The 22,545-nt window shown below is 48.9% G+C and overlaps 1 protein-coding gene across 2 annotated transcripts in view; it reads right to left on the bottom strand.

Annotated features, from left to right (window-relative positions):
• Nucleotides 1-1,764: 1,764 nt before the first annotated feature.
• The window catches only part of SLC7A14 (solute carrier family 7 member 14), a 32,203-nt gene continuing 11,422 nt past the window's right edge, over nt 1,765-22,545 (bottom strand). The window contains exons 2-8 of one of the 2 annotated variants that reach the window (XM_065674591.1): nt 19,375-19,773; nt 13,333-13,565; nt 12,344-12,565; nt 10,298-10,444; nt 9,041-9,249; nt 7,612-8,489; nt 1,765-5,884 (exon numbers count right to left, since the gene is read on the bottom strand). In XM_065674591.1, coding sequence (XP_065530663.1) covers nt 5,562-5,884; nt 7,612-8,489; nt 9,041-9,249; nt 10,298-10,444; nt 12,344-12,565; nt 13,333-13,565; nt 19,375-19,678 — 2,316 coding nt within the window. In that variant the 5' untranslated portion in view covers nt 19,679-19,773 and the 3' untranslated portion in view covers nt 1,765-5,561. The remainder of the gene's footprint in view (nt 5,885-7,611; nt 8,490-9,040; nt 9,250-10,297; nt 10,445-12,343; nt 12,566-13,332; nt 13,566-19,374; nt 19,774-22,545) is intronic. The other variant, XM_065674592.1, reaches the window with a different exon arrangement.

Genomic DNA, 22,545 nt, shown 5'->3' with positions numbered 1-22,545 from the left:
AGGGATGGGCAGCAGCCCTAGCATCTGCCTTTAACACCGAGCAGTCTTGAACGCGTCTCTGTTGTGTGAACTTTGCATTGCTGCTGTCCTATACAATGTACCCAAGGCGGGCAGTGGCGCGGGGCCCGTGGCAGGACACTTGTGCCCATTACATCACAGGCAGGGCACAGGCAGTTGTTGTATGCGCTGGAGGGACGCTGTAAGTGCTGCCATTGATGTGGGGGTGCCCGGGGCGAAGGGGTGGCGCACAGACGTGCCAGCTTGTGCAGGCTGCCCGGGGATTGTGGATTGTGCTGCTGCTGCGGCTCCGGCTGGGGAGCGCCTCTGCCTGTTAACCCCAGGACCAACGGCAGCATGGGAGACCTCAGAGCAGAAAGCTGCTGAAGCACTGCCTGCAAACAGCCCTGGAGCAAACTGGGGGAGAAAAGCACAGGAAAACCTGTCTGAGATGCCTGAGGATCTCTTTTCCGCATGGTGTTGGTGCCGCTGGTGGGGCCCAGGCAGCAGTGCATGGCCCGATGGGGGATGAAGTGCACCAGGCAGCATTTATATGTTTATACATATTTATTACCCATTTATACCTTCAGGTACATGGGTCTGGGGACCTTCAGCAGGGGATGGTGCTGTGGTCACAGTTATTGGCGGCCAATCCCTTATCCAGCACTTAAAAGACCCAGGGCAAGCTGCTCAGAGGAAGGAAGAAGCCATATTTCAGGGAAGATAAGAAAAAAACCAAAGTGAAACAACCCTGGCGCAGCCGTGCGGGAAGCAGACATCTGCAGCTGTAGGGTGTGAGGAGATGGAGCCAAGAACAGGACAGGATATTAGTGCTGGCACCGCAGAGGGGAAGTGTTTGGAGGAAGCACAAAGAACATTAAACTTTTCTAGGTTTTAGATGATCAAAGCTAAATACCTGCTCTGCACGCCCCCAGACACCCCGCTCCCCTGTGGGGTTCTCCTGGGCTGGGTTGGCTGAGGCACTGCTGGCTCTTGAAGGCTTTTAGTGCTTGTTTGCTGACCCAAAGCCTCAAAATAGAGTCTAATACAAATCTCTTGCTGTGGGTGGTCACCCTGGCATGGAGGTGATGGTCCCTGCTGTCCCAGTGGAGCCCTCCCCAGCTCCAGTAGGACCTCTCTCCATCACAGGGAGTGCGCCTGGCAGCCTCCCCATTCCCCAAATAACAGGAGGGAGCCCATATGGGGTTACTGGCAGCTCTGAGCTCCCTGAAGTGGAAAGGCAGCCATGGGCCCACGAGTGATGCCTGCTTCCCTGCAGCCCCAGTGCCTGTGCAGGGGGGTGATGGCGCAGTGACACCGCAGTTACCCTGGGGAAAGGCGGGTGCCGGCAGCACCGTGAGCACTGCCCAGGACTTCGCACTGCAGTAGCCAACCTGTGGTCATCAGCTTGGGGGGTTTGTTCTTGTCTTTTTATTGTATAAACTGATAACCACTTTTTTCACAACAGTGCAAGTAAATACCAAAGTCGGCCACTGAAATGGGTCTTCTAGAGAGGAAATTCTGAAGCACTTACGGCAAGATTTGTTCATCTCTCGCTTCAGTTTAGCATTGAAAAAATATCAAACCCCCAGGTACTGATTGGCTTAACAGGACTTATATGGGATTTTTTTCTTACTATTTCCTTGTTTAGTTTTTAACTTAAAATATTTACGTTATTATGGAAACTGATATCAAGACACGTTTGTCTCTGGAATCCTTTAAAAGTCCCTTTCTTCCTCTTTGATTTTTCGATGTAGAAGCACACAATAAAGCTTTATGCATTTATTAAAATATACAGATTTTGGTAAATTTAGACTTTTTTTCAGAGTATCTTGACAATATATATATATATAATATGTATAATTGCCAACAACACGATCGTTTGAAAAGAAAACTCACTCCATGACATATCTGCGTATTTTTTTCTTTCTCATGACACACTACAAGATCCCATTGTACAATGCACCAATGGGCTTTTGGAAACCACAAAAAAACTGTAATAGAACAAACTGTTTTTAACAAATACACCAATTTCATACCAGAACTGCAGAGAATTGTTACACCAGAAAGTACCACCCGCAAAAAAAGCAAGATATACATCAGAAAGACTGAACAGGACAAAGTGGAGATCATTTACAAGCTGGATTTACAACATCCCATGTCATTCGGCGCGTGATTTCTCTGCCACGTGGAGGATACCGGTGTGCTGGAACTTGCACTGAGCGGTCGTAACCGTGCGGAGTGGATTCGTGGAGGGATGAGATCTTATAGCGTCGGCCTGGAAGAGTTGAGGTATTTATGCTCCGTCAGTATCATGCATTGCCCCTTGCGGTGCGTGCCCTGCGGAGGGCGGTCAGGCGTGGAGGGGCTGTGTGCCCCTCACCGGTGGTTACAGCAGCATGGTATTACTCTGCCTGTGTCCTCCTGGTGGCTCAGAGGTGCGAGAACCTCTCTGAGGGCACCCATGTGGAAGGCGAGATTATGGGGCTACAACAAAACACACACTTCCACCTCTCCCAGCGTCCGAAACCGCTCCTGGTGCCAGCGGTGCCCAGAGGTGATGGAAATGCCTGAAAGCGTTGGACTTTGCAGCTCCTGCTTGTCCCATTGAAGACACTAATGCCTGCTACAGGGGAAAGCGCGCGAGCTCCCAAACAGAGGCTGAACCATCACATCCCTCAAGCGCTGCAGCCCAGAGCAGGGTGTAGGGACCCCACTGCAAACCGGCCTCCCTGGGCACTGGCTGCTCAGCTGCCAGCAAGCACTGGCTAGACCCAGCCTGCGGCTCGGCTGCCTTCTCCTTATGCACCTCTGTTAGGTGGGATGTGGTGGGCTCGGGAGGAGGGTACAGCTCTCACCCCTGACACGGTGAGGACTGATGGCAGCCCACCCACATCAGACAGTGCCATGGCATCAAACACTGTTTTCCAGCAGTCCTGGCAATAAGGCGCAGGCATCCTGCCCTGGCGCTTCCCTGGGAAGTGGAAGGGGGATGCGTGAATGGGAACCGTAGTAGCTGAAGGGCTTCACTCGATGCATGGATCCAATGGAGAGGTTCTTAGAGACACCAAAGAGCAAGGGATCAAGCCCTCATCAAATTATACAGAGTAATCAGAGAGGACATGACAACAGACGCTGGTACTGGTAACTGCTCTATAGCAAGAGATTAAGGCTGCAAAAGGAATAACAGACTTTGATTCGACAGGGTACTTGGGCAGGAGTTTGTGGTTCAGCAGATGCCTAAATACCATGTGGAAGCAGGACAAAGACAACTACCTTGGATACAGTATAGTATAAGAGCTGGTAGGAAAATAGCATCAATCTTTCTCCCTGAAAAGGTAAAGCCAGACCTGCAAGGTGCCATCTCTCTTGGGTACTTCTAAGGCATTGAGGACAAGAGCAGTTAAGCACAAGTGAGAGGTGACCTTTGCAAGAGGTGCTCAGCACTGCTGGAAAGGTTTCCCAAGCTGGTCCGTGAGTGGTGGCCCCATTGCAAGCAGCTTTTCAGTGGAACACACTCATGATTTCTGACTGTAGAGGTGTGATAGGGGCGGCCAATGGAAGGAGATGCCAGAGCGAAGCTTAGAAGTCCTTTTGCCAAATCCTTGCTCCCATTCTGAAGCCCTCACAGAGGTCAAATTTCCCTTGGTTTCCTGGGGCACTCTGTGTTAAGATCTGCAGAATTGGATGCTCTTTGCTGGGAAAACGACTGTAGTTTGTTACCATTTGGAACAAAAGCTACAGGGAAACTTCCTCAGTCGCAACAAGTGCCTCCCCACTGAGCCCCTGAGCCCCAGGAGTGATGAGGATGGGCATGGGTCCAGGCACCCTCTGCATTCAGCAACCTGCTTGCCCACAGAGGGGGCTAGGCAAGCTCTCGCTGTGTTTTGGGGGCTGAGCCTCATTCAATGAACCAAAGAGGTAATGGTTCTCAGCATCACATGTTGGAAATCCTACTTCATGTCCCATCAATGTTAAATTGTCCCGTAGGATGCTAGGGGCAGCCCCTGCTCCTGGGGATTGGCGTGGGCTGCTCCAGGGGAGGCCCAAGGATGGATCTGGCTGCAGCTTTCATCAGCCGGGTAGAGGGTGGCCGTCGCTGTCTGATGGGGTGCTTACGTGGGTTTTATTTATTCAAAAAGGTGTTCCTCCATTGCAATGTTTTAAACTAAGTAAGCTGGAGATGGGCTCCAAAATTGGAGCTTATGCCAATTGCTGACTCAGCAGTGCAGTTGCTGACTGTGGTGCCTGCAGCCAAGCACCGCCACCATCGATGGTGCTGTAGGGACACTGGTAGAAGAGAACCTGATGGCGCTTCTGGGAGTCATGGCCATCCTTGGGCCATACCGAGGGGTTTAACTATGAGAAACATCCACGTGCCGACCACCTCTGCCCCATGAGCCACCAGCTCTGTTTGGTTACATATTGAAATACAGACACTTACAGAATGCGCAGCGTTTCAGTGTTTTTTTCATACAGCATCCAACAAGCCAGGGTCAGAAACAGAGAAAATGGTACAAGGTGGAGACAGCAGCAGGGATTTCAGCAGCCAAGTCCCCTCTGCTTGCCATATGTGGCCCACCCTGCCAAGGTGTGGCTGACCCATGGACACTGCTACTTTGCAGGGACACAGGCGCATCCCTGAAGCATTGAGGCCAGAGTGAGCGCTAAAATGTGCCCACTGCAGCGAGGGGATTACGGCACAGTCATTTCTGTAAAAGACACAATATGGTGGAAACAGCTCCCAGCCTCAGCCTGGTGATGCTCAGAGGAATGGCGTCTGGTCCTCGCTGGCCGTTCACAAAAGGTGGGTTGAGCCAAGAGTGGGTCGCCGCCATCACTGTGACCATAAATGGGACCAGGCTCCCAGCCACAGATTTGGGATGTTTGGCTGTGCTGCGACTTCAAGGTTTGATTGAAATGTGGACCAATTTTGGATCACAGTATCTGGGGTACTTGGATTCGGAAATAACACTGTGGTGTGCACTGAGTGCCTTTGCAGAGAACATGATATGGAAACGCTGTGTGATGTAGGGCCAGCATCCCTGGATCCGTCTCTGAGCAGCTCCCTTGAAATGGGTTTGTCCATCTCCACTCTGCACCTACCTACCCAGCTATCCCACTGGCTCAGCTATTACTTCTAGGTGGTTCAAAGAAAAAACACACATGTGCTAAGAAAGTGCCAAAAGTGTAAGAGAGGCATCCCGCTGCTGCAGCCACCAGGTGGACATTCCCCAGGGAATCCCCCTCCTGTGTCCACCTCTCAACATCCACCCAGTTTGGCACATCTCCCACTTCACTGCCTCCGTGGCGTGGCTGGTGCTGGAAGATCAGCCGGTGCCAGAGGAGCAGCTGGCATTCACCAGAGCGAGACCCGACCAAAGGAGCCAGGACAGGCCACAAGTGTGTTTGGTTCAGGGTCAATGGCAATGGCAGAGTGTGTCCCAAGGACCAGAGTGAGCAAGGGGAGTGGTGGAGGACCCAGGGAGGGTGGGACAGGACGGGGGAACCGTGGGGACCCTTCCTCATTGGCTGGGTGGCGCGGCACCCAGCTGTCCACCCTGCTACTCGGGCGAGTAGTCCAACTCATCGTTGGCGATGAGAGCCTCCGACGGCTCTTTGTGCCTGCCTTTGCTTTTCGACCTGCTACTCGTCCGATGGCTTTCCTTTGCTCCTGCCATTTGCTGGTACGAGAAGCCCTTGTCCTCGGAGGGACCCCAGCCCGGGAAGCCATCACCCTCAGTGGCATAGGAGAAGCCGTCGTCCACAGAGAAGGGGTCGACATCCACATCATAGCGCTGATAGGTGCTCTGGTGGAGGGCCTCCTCGCGAGCGCTGATCTCCAACGTGCTGTTCCACATCCCATAGCCAAAGTATATGAGCAGACCTGTGGCAGGTGAAAGGGAGAGGGTTGGACACCAGCTGCTTTGATAAAACACCCATGCCCCAGAATGGCACCTGACCCCCAAAACCCACACCAGCGGTGGGTTGGGGATGCAGCCCAGCTCACCACCAGCCTCTTCCACCTAAGCTGGGCTGGCTCCAGCGGATGATTAAGTGTAAGTAAAAATACCTCTATTTTTAAAGCCTAGTGTATGCTGTAGTTGATGTCTGCTCTTTGAAGCTGCTGAGTGTGTGTTTTGAGGCTGCCAGCTGTGACCTGAGGGCTGTATGTTTTAAACATCAGCTGGGGTTGCTGCTGGCCATGCTATCATGCCATCTGCAGCCTCGGTGGGACCACAGCTCCCAGCAGATGTGAGGAGGCTCCCAAGTCCCAGCAACCCACATCCCCACCTGCTACCTTCCTGGCTATCTTTCTCTTCTTGGTGTTTTCTCATGCTCTCAGTCTCTCTCCTGCTGGTGCTCACAGCCACGCGTGCCCCAGGGCTGTCAGGATGAGTGTGTTTGGTATTAAACCAGCTCTGAAACACTGTCCTCTTCCCCTCAGTAATTTCATTTTGTCTTCTCCCACCTGATCTCACCTTTCTGTACCAGTGTTTTCCCTGGAAGCAAACGTATCTGGAGATCTGATTTCCAGTGCACCTGGGTTTAACCTACACCAGATATGTGCATGGAGAAACCCAGACTTCTCCACAGGCTAGGACTGGCAATGGGTAACTGCTTCTGAGGTTAAATCCAGAGTCTGTGTGGCAGGACTGTACATCTCTGCCGTAAAAACAGATGGCATGTACCTCCTCAGCAGGCAAGCAGCCATGGACGGGACTGGTGGAGTCCATTACACGTTAATGGTGTGGCTTAACTGACTCACTGCCATTGCTGGCAGCTGGGTCTGTTGTCTGCAACTGTTGCCCTTGTGGGCTGCTGAAATATATATGTTTACCTCTGGGGTTATCATTTCTCCGTAAAGAGCCCCTTGGCTTTGGTACTGTCTTGTTGCTTCAGTTCTCTATAGTACAGGCTTGGGAGCCTTCAGGAAGAGCAATGAGAGCTGGTCTGTTTCTCCTGGGTTTGTGGAGTAAGTGGGTTGCAATGTAAAGCAAGGGAAACTATGAACCCAGAACAACATGCCAAGCTGTGGCCATGTTCCAGGAAGACTAATTTTGGCAAAAAAGTCTACAACAGAGCCTGCAAGTCCTGAGATCCCCCTGCCACAGCGTTAAGGACTTACACCAAGAAAAGGAGATACAGTCCCCAGATCCCTTGGCTCTGATTCTCCCGGGCTGTTGGGGTTGGGCAGTTCTGGGCTTTGGGAAAGCACTGCTGAGATACTGGTGTGGGCTGCTGAAGAGCTCAAGTGGGTGAAATAGCAAGAAAGCAGGCAGATTTCTGTAGGAAACCTGCCCGTGAGGCAATCTGCAGAACCCACCTACTGCGCGTCAAAAGACTCATGGAAACAGTCACCTTTGCATGGAGCAGTTTACTGCCATCAAGCTGACATTTTCTGGAGGCGTAGTTCTCCATCGAGCTGTGGTTCGGGGGCTTGATTAACTGAGGTTTCTAGGAACTTCAGGATGACAAGGGACAAATGAAAAGGACTGCGCATGTCCCAGGTGAAGAAGCATTGCCTAAGCACTCTGATTAGGCAAGTTATTATTAACACCCGTTCAAAAGAGCATTAGATAAAAGAATAAAACAAATGAACCTGAGACTCACCCACAAAACACCATACGGCAAATCGGATCCACGTGACCGTGGAGAGCTTCAGCATGAGATAGATATTCACCAGCATAGCAAAGGCAGGGACAAAGGGCAGGCAAGGTGCCATGTAGGGCAGCTTCTTGGGGTTTTCTGGCTGCTGCAGGATCACAAACACTAGCACAACGATGAGCAGGATCATCAGCACGACGAGGAGGACAGCCCACCAGCTCTGCTCATAGATGTAGTCTGCCCCAAAAATGATGAAGGAGCAGAAGATGAACATGAGGACGAAGAGCAGGAGCACGCAGGTGGTGACCGTGTGGCCAGTGGCCACCGTGGGGCGGTCCATTTTCCCTGGCAGTCCGAGGTGGATCCGCATCGTGTAGTAGCGAGGGCCGATCAACTTCTTCAGCTTGATGAGGTAGATGTTCTCTGACTCATCCGCCTCTATCCCTGTGGTCATGTCTACTGTGCCGTAATTGGGGTGATTCACGCTGTAGGTGGATTTGTCGGATTTCCCGATTAGCATTTCATTGTCTCCCAGTGATGGAAGATTTTTTGCTCCACACGTGTTGGTTGGTGGGCCAGTGAACTCTTCTCCTTCACTGCCTGGGGAGCAAGCCTCCTTCTCACAGTCGGCCAGGATGCCCTCTTTCTTCTTGGTGTGCTCCTCGGAGAGGAATTTGACAAAGCCATCAATGTCGCTCTCGGGCTGGTATCGGAGGAGCAGGACACAGACGGAGACCAGCGTGTAGGCAAGCAGCGTGCCGATGGACATCATTTCTATCAGGTCTCGCAGGCTAACCAGCAAGGAGAGCAGTGCTGCGAGGAATCCGGAGACGATACAAGCCACTACAGGGGTTTCCGTGTAAGAACTGACGTGGGACAAAAATCTGGAGTGCAAAACAGTTGCATAAGGTTAAAACTGCAGATCGCAGTGGTTCCCTGTCATAATTACCTTTACCTGAGACCAGGCTCAGAGCTGTGGTCCCTACAGCTCTTGTTGCTTCTTGAATCTTAGACTCCAGACAGCTGGGGACTGGAAATATTGCTGAGGCTGGATCTGGAGTTACATCTAGGTCTAACCAGCAATGAAATGGGCATTTGGACACTTGCGAGTAAGTGCCAAGATTTTATGCCTATAAGCTGCTCTTCTTTGCAAGTAACTCTTGAATTGAGTGCTCAACCTCTCATAAGCTGAGTCTCTAGGTACCAGCACCAAATGAGAAACTTTTGCATAGATCACTCCTAGTTCCACCCCCTACACACCATGATTTTGCTTTGGTGTGTGCCCCATTCTGCAGGCACCAAGTCTGTGCATGACCACTGCTCCCTGCAGTGATGCCACTGGCTTGTTAGGGCACAGGAGACACCCCATCCCCAGAAAACCACCCCTTGGGGTTCCAAGGGGGCAAAAATAAATGCCCGCATGGGCATGACTGACCTGAAGAGCAGCCCATCTCCAGCCATGGCATAAATGACTCTCGGCATTGGGAAGAGGGATCCCAGCAAGCTGACAGTCAGGCCAGCCACAGACCCGATGGCAACGATGAACTTGGCTGCGTTGAAGCCGTGAGCCACAAACATTTCCATCAGCGGGGACTCTGTGTCGATGGCATCATAGGGCACCATCAGTGTGAGGATGATGCTCACCTGGGGAAGACAAGAGGAGCAGGACACAGGTGTCAGCAGCAGTGTGCAGGGGCTGCTTCTCAAGGGTAGAAAGCCAAAAATTCCCAGCCTGATTGGGATTGCATCCCTATGTCTTCTAGGGAGCGGATGCAAAGTGCTGGAGGTAAGGCCTGTAAACACTTTGCTGTTATCACTTCTGCGTGGTTAATCCAGGAAGTGTGGGGCCTCAGACTGCCACTGCAAGAAGGTGACACCTCGAACCTTGCTGCTGTGGTGATGCAGGAGACTGGTGGGACTGGGAGAGGTTAGTTATGCATTGGCCATGTTCCTGCGCAGGGACAGCACTGCCCGAGTCATGTACTCCTCATGGGTCATGTGAAAACCCAAGACATCATTGCTTGAGGCTGCGCTCTGATCCTATTTTAGCCAAAGAAATTGGTTTTGAAGGAAGGGCACCATGCTGCAGGAGAGGCAGTGGGTGAGTTTATTTGAAATGATCAGAACAGTGTTTTTTCTCCTTTGTGACTCAATTTTGCTTTGACAAGGAAAATCCCTGAGTACAGGCATGCACTTGCAGGGGCGCAGAGCAGCTGGCACGGCTATCCCTGCCCGTCCTCCCACTCACATGGACCGTCTCCCATATATCTAGCGGAGGCAGTGCTGCTTTTCCCCAGAACACGCAGAAAGGTTGCTGCGGTGCTGCTGCTCCTGTTCTGCTGCACTTATGGGAGCAAAAATAGCTGTGGATGAGGATGAGGGGTGAGGAAAAGGCTGGCTGCCACCATCTCCCTGCAGCCAGCAGAGGGATCTCGGCAGGGCGTCGGGAGCCTGAGGACAAACTGGGCCGTGGCGGAGGTGAGTCCCGGGAGGACGCTGCAGTCACATGGAAACACAGCTGCTGTCTCGGCTCCCACCACAGAAAGGCCCTTGTCTGAGGGTCAGACCGGCACGCTGGCTCAGCGGGACGGCGGCCGCGCAGAAGGGTCACACTGTATGTATAATTTTTTAACATCCATATATGCATACATACATATTCATGTACACTTACATATGTACAACTAGTACTTACTGACACATATGCTGTCAAGCACATGACGAGTGAGGCCGTGATGGCGTAAGGGATGGAGGTGTTGGGGTTCTTTGCTTCTTCTCCCGTAGTAGCAATGATGTCAAAGCCGATGAAGGCATAGAAACAGGTCGCAGCCCCTTTGAGCACCTGCATGGAGGATCGAGCGTCTGAGTGGCAGGAGGGAGGCTGGCACCCAGACAGGGAGAGGGAACCCAGCAGAAATGAAGGACCCCAGTTCTGCCTCCTTGGAGCTAAAGGGTGAACGGGTGCACACATATTGCTGGGCATTCCCATCAGGGGACTGACCCTGGGAACACCCATAGCACAGTGATCTGGCCTAGCGAAGAGATTCCAACATGTGGCCAGGGTCACTGGAGGCATCTGCAGCTCACTCGTGGTGCACCACAAACCTGAGCCTGTGCAGTGCCCAAATCTGCTGGGAGACCCTGGCAGTGACAGAGGAGACAATTAACCAATTTCAGGTTTGCTTTCACAATCCTCCACCCCAAATCCCTTTATATTATTAGGGATTTGGAGCATGTTTACATGCTTAGCAAGATGTCTCATGTGGCAGCAAGGTCTGCTAGCAGAGGAAGCAGAAGAGAGCAGCAACAGTCAGATGTACTCCGTTTTCCAAACAACCTTTGTTTTGCTTGGAAGCTGCAGACAGGTTAGGAGCACACACTGGAGCACTTGAATGGGGAATTATTTGTACTGTTTGGTTATTTTTTAATATGATTTTAAAAAATATACAATAGTAGCAAGGACACTGATAGGAAAGCAATGCTGGAGCAGGTTAAAGACTGTGTGACTGTGAGTGACCCTTTGCATATGTCTAGCTAGTTAGCTGGGTATCACATGTTCTTCACATTCCTGTCATCTCAGCTGTTTAGTGATGGAGCACACGGTAACACTCACCTCTTTCAGGAGACTACATGTAATCACCTTTTTAAAGTATGCCCTATGTTCCTGGGGATCTCACGCTTGTGCTTTGGTGGATTTACCTTTACAAACAAATAGACAAACAGCCAGCTGAAAATGGTGGGAAGACCCTATAAGTTTTTATGTGTTTTGGGTATGTACTTATTTAAATCTATGATTTTATTTTTTTTGCGAGGAGATATTTGGTGAGTTTGAGTGGAGCAAACCAGCTGTTTTCCATTTTCTCTTTTTCATTCCTATTGTATGGTATAAAAAGCCAAGCACAATGCAAAGGTAAATATAATCTCTGCTCTCGAATGGGGCTCAGTGCTCTTCTCACTGTTGTTCTCTGGCAGGGAGGTATTGATTTACTAAAGGGAGGTGCAGGGACTTTTAGGCAGCTTGGGACCCTTTCAATAATCAGGACTCTTGGTTTATTTTACTTTCTTGCTTGTTTTTCTGCACAAAACCCTGATGGAGTCGAGCAGTGTAAATCTGAGAAATTATCTTGGGTTTAGGCCAGCTGAGATATTTTCAGTCTCTGTTCATCTTTGGATAAAAACCAGTGCAAGCAAGCTAAAAAAGCCAAATATGTCCAAATTCTCAGTAAGCTTTAGGGGAACATCCATAAAATAAGTACTGGCAGGTGGCGTTATGAAGTGCTCAAAACAAATGCTTGAGAACATTGTTGTTGAAGAACAGCCAACACAAGTATCTCCCCCTCAGCAGAGACTGAGCCAGCTCCTCCTGAGCACTCTGTCTTGGATGGCCACTGCATTTTGCTCCATTGCCAGGCAATTAGTGGCATTTCCTGGGGTACACTTTCATGTGGAGTTTGGCTCTTGAGGAGGACGTTTATGGAAAATATGGGGTTTTTCCTAAGAGATATGGGTAAAGCATTGCCGAACTCTGGGTCTGGTGGAGTGAGGAGGTCTGGATCCAAGCCTACAGTGCTGGAAGTTGGAGATCCCTGGCCAACACACAGGTGCATTTAGCAGGGTTGAGATTTGGGGACTGCAGTGGCTGTAGGGTGTGTATACCATGAGGAATGCTGAGCGGTATACACCACCACAAACTGTGGCTCTGCTGAGGTGCTGTGTGCCCCTCCCTGTGCCCAGGACTTACCCCCGGCCATCCAAATGGCAGGAATTGCCCTTCAGCCCAGTTGTCACTTTTAATATAGAAGAGACCAGCAATCATGATAAAGATCCAGACTGCCAGGTTAATGACGTTGAGCACGTTGTTCAGCCCCACTGAGTTCTTCACCCCTATGGCTACAATGATGGTGACAATGACAGCAATGACCAGAGCAAGAAGGTCAGGGTACGACTCCTCTCCTTTCCCTAGGTAAGAGAAAAGAGGTGTTTAACTCTCCATCCATAGCTGCAGACAGCACCTTCAGAAACTCTGTAGGGGCTTTTTAAAACACTTTTCAGACCCTGAGGTTTTGCAGAACCCCTTGGCCTCATTGCAAAGGCAGGCTCCAGATGCTCCTGCCTCTGCTAGCTAAAGTTGTTTTATTAAGGTAATAAATCTTGGTGCCTCAAGACACTGTTAGGAGCTTTGCGAGGTTAGAGAAGAAACAATCAGATCCCAGTTTGCATAACATGTCTGCTTAGCACTAATTAAAAATCAATCAGACACCAAGTTTTCATGACACAGGTACAGGACAGCTAGCTGTTTTACTTACTGGTGGGAACCATGGACTGTAACTGGTGTTCGTACAGGATCATCACAACCCTGAGTTCCTATATGGTGGTACTGTAGACACCAGCTTGTACTCTCTAACAAGAGAGTACAAGTGTGTGCCTTAACAGGACCAAGCAGAGTGCTTGCACTGGGTGAAGTGCTCCTGTACTGTCATTAGCCTCTGGCATTTGACTAATTTTTCTGGGTGCTTATTCTGCTAAATGCCAGCTCCTCCCAAAGGGGCTCAAAGTATTGTGTACCCCATTCCCTGAATCCCATCTATGAAACCAGACTGCAAATGCAAAGTACCAGAGGCAGACGGATAGTACATAATGAATGAAGCCTAATATCCATGTCTGACTTCTGACGAGCTTCCAATTACTTTTTGAGTGATTGGGAGCCTATGCACAGCATGACGCACCTAGTCCGTTCAATGTCCCGACGCTGTTGATCATCCAGCGGCTGATGGTGTGGTTGGCCAGCGAGTCGAACATGCTGCTGAGGGCGCTGGCACCTGCGGCCGTGCCGATCAGGTACTCCAGGATGAGGTTCCAGCCGATGAAGAATGCCACAAACTCCCCCACTGTCACATAGCTGTAGGTGTAGGCAGAGCCCGTGGTCTTGGGGACCCGCACGCCAAACTCAGCGTAGCAAACGCCTGGTTAGAAAAACGCGGAACAACGTAAGGAAAATGTGCTTGGAAAAGGAGAAATTGAAACTGCCTTGGTTTCACCTGCATGGAGGTGCGAGGAAATGCGCAGGGCTGTAGTCAGCATCAGGAGCACAGAGACATTGCAGGGGGCTAGGATGACCCTCCCTCCCCAATCATTTGGCTTAAAATCCAGCCCGTTTTTCATTAAAATCAAGCTGTGATTTTTGTTATTTTTTTTTGTTATTTTTTTAAGACTGCACAGTTCAAACCACCCAAACCTTTAGAGCCTGTTGCAGAAAAGCCTTGCTACAGGTGTGTGCCTCTCATGTGGGACCTTTGGCACAGCCAACTGCAGCCCCCGCAGACACAAAACCAAAGCTGGGAATGGAACTGAGCACCATGGGTGGTGTGGTCCTTGGAGCCCTTTCCCTGAAGCAGCTTTGATGATGATGGGTACCTCGCCTTCCCCATCCAACTGTGACACCATAATACGATTTCTGCTGTTTTTTTCCTGGGATTTTATAAAATGTTTTACTGTGGTATCCATGTTCTGGTAAGCTCCCAGTGCTTTTGGCCACAGAAACCATTATAGCCCTGGGGCTTGCCGGGGAAAGGTGGTTACAGTGAGACCTGCCAGAGGACAGTGTTTATGTTTCTTTGAAGTACTGTAGGGCACAAGGAGGTCAGGGGTGGTTCTAGTCATTGTGTGCAATCCTGAACCAGTTTTGCCCAGCCTCATGCTAGAGCAAGATGCTACAGGAGGGCTCATTCAAGCCTATACCTCTCCTTGCCCTGGCTGTACAATCTCCTAATACCTATCTTGGGTTACTGCTGTGAAGGCATGAGAACTGTCCTGCTCATCCCTGCTCTAATTTGTACCTATGCAAGAGGAGTTTAAAGCCATCTTACACAGAGAACAAGTTATTTTGACACTCAAAAATGTCACACATAAGTCTCATTCTGAAGAACAGTTGCAAAACAGACTTTGTAGAAGAAGAGAAGCAAAAAGAAGTATTTAATAGGAACTCTTTAGGAGGCAATTTCAATGGACTTTAATACTTTCCAAACTCCTTGTGTGCTTACTATGTCAGGATACTTTTCAATAAAAACCTGACCTTGACACATTGATGTCTTAAAACAACCATTAGTTTTTATTTAAAAGGAATGGATAGACTTAGTCATAAATTCCCCAAATATTAGTCAGAACAAGTCCTGGAAGGGCACACTGTGTCCAGCGTGTTTAACGCTGATTAAGCCCTTGCCCAAAGACTCCAGTTCAGTTTGTATGGGATAATGGGTTAGGGCTGTTACCATCATTGTGTGAACATGTAGTAATTAGTGAGTTCTTTATCAACTACTATTCTCTATTTAGAAGATAATAATTGCTTCAAATTTGCAATCAGTTCAGTATAGAGAAAGGGATGAATGATTAATAAAAATGTTAAGAGGTTGCTGCTCTCACTGCTAGTGCAGTTTTTACACAGTACGAACACAGAATTGTTGAATCCTTAAACGGAATTTGGTGGTGATTCTTTTCTTGGTATGGGAGGATTTTTACATTCCATTCGCTTGCATGTACAATGCTGGCAGTGCTTTGCAATGGGGGTCTTCAAAGCCTGATTTCTGTAAAGCAGGCCCAACTACAGGAGCAGCAAGACATCCCCATCATCCAGCCTTACAGATGGTCGTTATTTAAAGCTGATGAAAAATGCATGCACTCAGCAAAGGTGAGACATTCACAGATAACTACAGGCCTGAATGATTTATGAAACAGGTGCTCTGATGGGGACAAGTGTCTAGTTTCTCTCTTTGATGGCCTTAAAAATCATGCAATATTTCTTGGAGGCAACTCTACTTTTAGCCAATGACAAGGTAAGGATTAAAGATGATTGTTACTGATACAGATGATCGTGGCAAAACAAAGACATTAATATGTATAAAATGTTTGAGTTTTCAGTTACTTTACTAGGATCCCAAAATAGAACATCAGTCTTTCATTGTGCATTGGTACAGCAACACGTTGTGGCTATCTGCATTAAGTATCAGCATATATTAAGAAAATAAACTACTTTCTATCATGGCATGCAATATTCAGTCCAGGGGACATATGATGCAAGACCTGTCATCCACCCCTGACTGCCAGTGGCTGTATCGGGTGCCACTGATCAAATCACTTTACTTTGTGGTGCTGCAGGTCCTTCATCAGAAACAGGGTTCACAGCACATCCCCCTCTGCTTAAAAAGGAAGAAAATATCACAATTTATTAGGGTGCAGGTTTTATCTCATTAATCTCTACTGCATCACTAGTGTATTATTATTATTATTATTATTACATTACAACTGCATAATAAACCTGTTAGTCACTTCTTGTACTCCCCTGCTATTCAGCACTTCATCCCCTGGTACCCGGAGAGATGCAGTCCTGCCAGTGCCTGGCTCCAGGTCTGAAGGGGATGCTGGGACCTCTCTCTTTGAATTTGAAGGCAGATTTCCTTTCCCTCCCCAGTCAAGTGTGTTTGCAAGCTATTTAGAAGAGCAGCCTTTTTACATTTCTTTTCTCTGACTGTCAGCTACATTTATAACTGGTGTGATGGTCATAATGCTGATATAATTACACAATTATTGCCATTATTCAGCAAGACGTAAACACAGCTGAGTGGTTTGGTCCATGACATTGGTCCTTCCAAGATCCCATCTACAAAACCCAATTTTTCAGATTTAATTGACCTCTCCACTCTCTGGTTTATCTTGTTTGAGGGTAGGAGGTGAGGCAGCCAGCAGCTTTGCATACAGCTCCATGCGGGTTAGATGTTTCTGTGTTAGCAGTGGCTTGGGCAGTGGCACCCTGGCCTGCTCAGTGGGGACTTTTGCTGGAGAAATATCTACAGGGACTATCCTTCATTAACCAAAAGCAACCAATTTATGGGGGCAGATGTACAGCAAAACCCTATTTTCCGAAAGCCTGTCCATTGTGTTTCACAATCACTGTGTGCAGATATATAAAAGGCAGCTCTGTAAAGAAAGCTTCCTTAGAAAAAGGACTGCCAGCTCTCCAGCAGCATGCAGGCAGCCCATGGTCAGACTCAGCTGGAGCACCTCATCCGGGCCCTCATCCTGCAGCACCTGAGACACATGCTCAGCTATCCCCTGCTCTGTTGTGCACCAAGGCTGTTGCTGAGCCTGCTCCCACATGTATACTAGGTAAGAGACATGGCAGTGTGCTCCAAAACTGTGTAGCTGGGTGCTTGAAATCCCCATCGAGGGTTGAGGGGTTACAGAGCAGTTCTTATGGGAGAGTCTCTTCCTTCCTTGCACAGTCTGACACAAAAGCTTGTGGAGTTTTGTCACAGGGAAAGCTATCCCACACCTGTAACCATCATGGGGGAGGACCTAACCCTTGCCTGAGCTCACAGTAAGTGGTTTGCAGAGTGTGTTCCATGAGGTTTTATTACTTTAGGAAAGGAGATCACCAAAGGCACAAGCAACGGCTGGTGGCAAAAGCTGTGGAGAGGGCAATGGGGCTGGGTAGAATGCTGATTTCTGCCAACAAGGGGTTTTGGTTAGACACGGAGTTAAGAGTGGGGAATCCCAGTGGTCACAGCTTGTGGAGGGAACCTGTGGTGTTCCCTGTGCCGGAGGCTTTGTGAGGGGAAGTTAGGCAAGCATTTCTGTTTGACAGCTGAGGCTTTCCAGTGAGAGAATAAAAGAGATTGATTTAATTTATCAGCTTAATCAGTTAGAGTCTGTCTGTAAGTACCCTGATGGAGCACATGCTGTTTAAACCTAGGGGAAGGCATAACTGCAGTTTGTTTGGTAGATGAAGTCAGAAAACTCCCTATCTGGGCTAAACAGGGCATAGGGATTTCTTACTGGGCTTCACTGTGTCTGTCCCCAGGAGACAAATGGCTTTCTGGAAGGGGCATTTTTTTAGCCAAAACCGTTCTAGGCTAACTTAAAAGAGAGTGGGATCTGACTTGGTGATCTGTGGTGCACCAAGGCAGAGAAGGTGATCTGGTGTTCCCACCTGGCCTTAAAACTGTAAGAGCTTCCTCAAAATCTGTCTGTGCACACCTGCCCAAGCTCAGGGCCTGGCCCACCAGGAGTGACCATGATGCGAGAGCTCAAATCATGTCCCCGACGAGCCCAGTGGCCTGTTCAGTTTCCAGACTCTTGCTTGGTTTCACTTGCCAAAAATGTGTTGCTGTTATAAGCAGCAGCAGCGTCAAGGATGAAGTGAGGAAGCAGCCAAGGAGACTATCAAAACACTGCATCCTTTGCAAAACACTTTCCCAGGGCTACAAAAGCAAGGGGGGATGAAAGCTGAGTGGGAAACAGTGCAGGCTCCTGTGGGCAAAGGCAGGAGGAGCTCCCTGCTGTGGGGCAGGGTTCACGTCTGGGGTGAAAAAGCCCCTTTCTGGAGTACAGCGTGTTTTTGTTTTATGAGACCCACCCAAGCTCCATTTGCTCTTGGTTTGCATCACAGCCAGCAAAACCCTGGTAGAGGAGAGAAAGCAGGCAGCGGTAAAAGATAAAAACACTGATGCTATCTCCTGTCTTGGTTAAAAAAAGGGCATTTTGGTTCATCTGTTGTGTTGAGATCTCAAGCAAGGGATCTCACTGCACTCTGAGTTCTCAGCTCTTGTTCTAGGGTAAACCAGCGGTATATGTGTCCGAGCTCCTTGTTACTGTGATCCAGCTAGTGAGTGGGGATCTGTGGGTCTGTGTGGTGGTCCCTAGCCAGCATCACTTGGTTGGTTCTTCCTGGCATAGCTTTGGAGAGAGGGTGTCTCTCATCCCCACGCTGTGCCAGGGCTGTGTCTGGGGTGTAGGGGTTCAAACTCGCATGCACTTTGGTAGGATCTCTGTGGAGCAGCACTACAACCTCCAGGGAAAGAGCATGATGTGCTTCCATCTCTCCCTACAAAAATCCAAAGACTTGAAAAGTGGAGTTGGGTCACTTTGTGTTTGCTGTTCCTGTCCTCTATCAAAGCCCTTTGCCATTTACTCAGGTTTCCTTATCCAACCTGCAGATAAAAGCCAGATACCAGACTGACACAGCATGCAAAGTCCTCTGAGCAGGGAGAGCAGGGACATCACATCATCGTGTTAGCACTGATCTGGAAAGGACAAATGCCAGCAGTACTGGCTTCATGTGGAAACCGCAGCTCAAGCCATATGCTCAGCTGGGTTCCTACGAAGGAGATGGAATTCATTGGTTTTTCACTAGAACACATAATTCCTCTGTTTTTGCAGTTATTTGTTGGGTTTTTTGTTAGGAAACTCAAACAGTGATCCTGCGTGTATAGGAGCCAATAAAACCAACTCCAAAACCAGTAGAGGAATTTTTTAACTGTTCTCAATGTTGATAGCAAAAGAAGCTGGCCCCAGCGCTACCCAGGCCATGACAGCCTTCCTGCCGAACCAGGGTTTCCCACAAGCCATGTTGCACTCCTGCTTGAACGCTGTGGCTCGGCCACACTCTCTGCCTTGGACACACACTGCAAAACTTTCAGCTCTTTCAAAACACATTGACCACAGGCTCCATCCCTGGGGAAGCCGTCAGCAGCTCATCAGGGTAATTGCACTTAGGCTGCTGGCTCCCAGGGCACTATGTTTGGTTTGATATTTGGACAACGAGAGACAGTGCACCTGAGGTGGTAAGCCCAGCGTGAAAGGGTTTTTTAGTCTATGGAGAAGTTGCTACCTCCTTGTAGCTTGTGCTGCTGAACTTGGGTCCATCCAAGCGTCCACCCGCGAATGGAGCCAGAGGATGCACGTAATGACATGTACTCAAAAGGCACACACAAGACTCACCTGACAAGATGGAGGCGACGGCCGCGATGATGAAGGACACGATGACCCCGGGCCCTGCCATCTCCTTGGCCACCAGGCCGGACACCACGTACATGCCTGTGCCCACACAGCTCCCGACGCCGAGGGAGATGAGGTCGAGGGTGGTGAGCACCTTAGCCAGCCTGGCGCCCTGGGTGGCAGTGGTCCCCGTGCCCTCCAGCATTGACTCCACTGGCTTGGTGCGCAGGACGCGGGTGCGCAGGGCATAGCCCGCTGCCCCCCATGGCACCCGCCGGGGGTCCAGGCGTGAGAAGAAGCCGCTCATGGCTGGCGCTGGGCTCGTGGAGGTGGATCACAGATGGTTCTGGCAGCACCCGCTCAGGGCTGCGGCTGCATCTCCCTCCTGCACTGGCGGCCTGGCTGCAAGGGAGGAACACAGTTGTTAACTGAAACAGTAGAGGAAGAGGGATGGACTCCACACGGAGGAACCAAAAGGACCTCCTGAGCTGGTTTCTGGCTGGGCTTCAGTGCTGGGAGAGCCCTGGGGGCTGAGGGGAGCTTTGCTTTCAGCAGTGTTGCTTCTCTGAAGAAATAGCCTTTCTTCATCCCAAGTGTTTGATACAACAGAGATGCTGTCCCCCTTTTTTTTTGTCTGTGTGGTTTTAGTCCTAGTTACTAATACAACCCCATAAGCAGCAGAGACCTGATACCCTCCAAGTGGCCATTACATGGCTTAATTTCTACCAGAAGCAATAATGACTATGCTGGTGGCCACTGTGGCACATTGGGTCACGGTGGGGAGCAAGCCTGACTCCAAGCTTGGCAGCACCACAGTATATTCCAGCAGCAGGGATGTTCCTGCTGGCACCATGTATCAGCCCACCATCACCGCATTCCACACTGTGGAATAACCACTGTGCTCCATCCACGCCAAAAGAAGAGTCTGGGACTTTAGCTTTGCTCCTGTAACCAGTGTGTTGAGCCTGCTGCTTGCCTAGGCCAGGCTGGATATGGGGATTGGTCACTGCAAACTGGCACTTACAGGGACGTGATTATCTTTGGGTGCTATAGAAGTTGCTCCTGGTTGTTTTTTCTTTTTGTGTGCTGCTGTTATTCTGGTGAGCCCAAAAGGGGAAGTTTTAAAAGGTGCTGCTTGTTCAGGTCCTAATGAATCATGGTTAAGAAGAGTCCTTGGTGTGGTTTCATCACTCAATTTATCACTTTGTTATTGTAGTTGTTGAATACTGGGTCAGGAGTACTTTTTAATATTATTTATTTATTTATTGATACAGCTTTCTGGTGTACCTGCACCACGCTTTGGGGTCTGGCTTCTGTGTTGCTAAGACAACCTGGGAGAGAAGCTCAGCAGAAGCAGTGCTGGCTCTATGATCCACTGGAGAGTGACTGGCGAAGAGCATGGCAGGCTGCAGCTCTTTTTAAATGCTTCTAAATGATCCTGCCTGAACCCATCTGCTCTAGGGTTGTCTTAAAAATTATGGCAACCTCTTGTTTTTCTCTTTCTCTGTGCTTTTTCACCTCAAGTCATGTTTTCAGCAACTGCCATCCTCCAGCTCGTTGTGCTGTTCTTTAGCAAACTGTGTAGCTCTTAGGCGACATCCTAATACCAACAGCAGTGACTTCCTAGTGACACAAGATGACTTCTTGACTTTGAGCAAAATAACAAGAATTGATGGTCTCTGCATGCTAATGTAACAGAACAGGAAAAAGTTCATTAAATATGAATTTTAACCTGGTACCTTCTTGTTAATACAGATTTTTTTTTCTATTGCCTTGAAGACAAAACAATTATTTTTCCATCTTTACATCCAATACAAATCACATTGTGTCCACCAGCCAGCCTTGTTTGCTGGACTTTATTAAATAAAACACAGCTTTTATTTCATGTTTTGGTTGATCACAGTTCAAATTGTGCTGATATTTTTCCCTTGGGCAACCATGGGTTGAAAGGCTGGATGTCCTGGCTAAGAATAATAACAAAATAGTTACTGCTCTTTAGAAAATGTGCATTTTGGGGTTGAGAATAAAAAATGGGTTTGGCTTTGGGCTGCTCAAGGAATCCTCTGGTTTGTAGCTGGGTCTCAGGCTAGGTTTTACTTTCTGATTTAGACGAAGGTTTGTGTTGGAAGGGGCAGCTGAGCCACAGCAAGCTGGGATCTGTCAGAGCAGTCCTCAGGGCAGTGTGCTCATGTGCTGGTAGCTCTCCTTTGCCAGGGCTGTGTTTCAGCCAGAGGGAAAATAACTCCTCTAAACAAAGTGATCACCACCCAGAAGTCATCTTCCTTTTATCCAAAGCACAGTGTCTCTGAAACACGGGCTGGCAAAGAAGTCTTGCTGCACTTCACCCAGCCGCTTCCCATTCTTTATTTAATTGTTTTCCTTGGAGTTTTTGAATGCTTCTAGTTGAATTTGCAAGACTCCGATTGCTGTGCTTTGGATTGTGCCAAATTGCCTTAAACTAGCCTAGAAGCAGGGCAGAAGTTTTTGAACTGTTTTTTGAACTGTTACAACTTCGATGTTCTTATCCCTGTGCAAAAGACATTTTCCTGTACTGTAAGAAAATCTCTTTCCCAAGTGAACCTATCCTTGATTTACTCATGCCAAAAACCTGTTGTAAGGTGAAAATCGTAGATACTGAAAAGTCGGCTCTTAACTCCTGTAAGGAAAAGCATACTGGGAATCAGTGGCTGGATGTTGAGGATGGACAAATAAAAGTTGGGTGATTAACTATGGAAACAAATGGATACTGGGAAGAGATGATTTGTTTCTCTTGATATCTTTATACCATATCTGGATGCTTTTGTGAAGGCTGTGCTTGTCACAGAGGGGCTGTTGGGCCACCAGAAGAGATAGGAATGGAGTTGCTGGGGCTGCGGGCTGCTTCTTGCTCTCATCACCAACTTTGTGCTTTGGCATGGCAATACCTGCCCTGTGTTTTAAGGAGGTTGGGACAGATGTGGTTTGAAACCTGCAATTTTTCACCATCTTGTCTGCTATGTCTGTGGTAGCTGATGGAGGGTTTGGGAAGGGTGGCAGTGAAGGGTTTGCGAAGAACCTAAAGGGAAGACCTGACAGCCTTGTCTAGGAATAATTTTAAATTGCTAAAGTAATTTTTTAATTTTAATTTTAAAAATTAAATACTTTAAATGGTTTAAATTTAAAGCAGGAACTGGG

Source organism: Lathamus discolor, chromosome 3 (genome assembly GCF_037157495.1).
Source record: "Lathamus discolor isolate bLatDis1 chromosome 3, bLatDis1.hap1, whole genome shotgun sequence".
In the NCBI taxonomy this organism is placed as follows: domain Eukaryota; kingdom Metazoa; phylum Chordata; class Aves; order Psittaciformes; family Psittacidae; genus Lathamus; species Lathamus discolor.
Note: the sequence above shows the minus strand (reverse complement) of the source record. Positions and strands in the feature narration are given on the sequence as shown.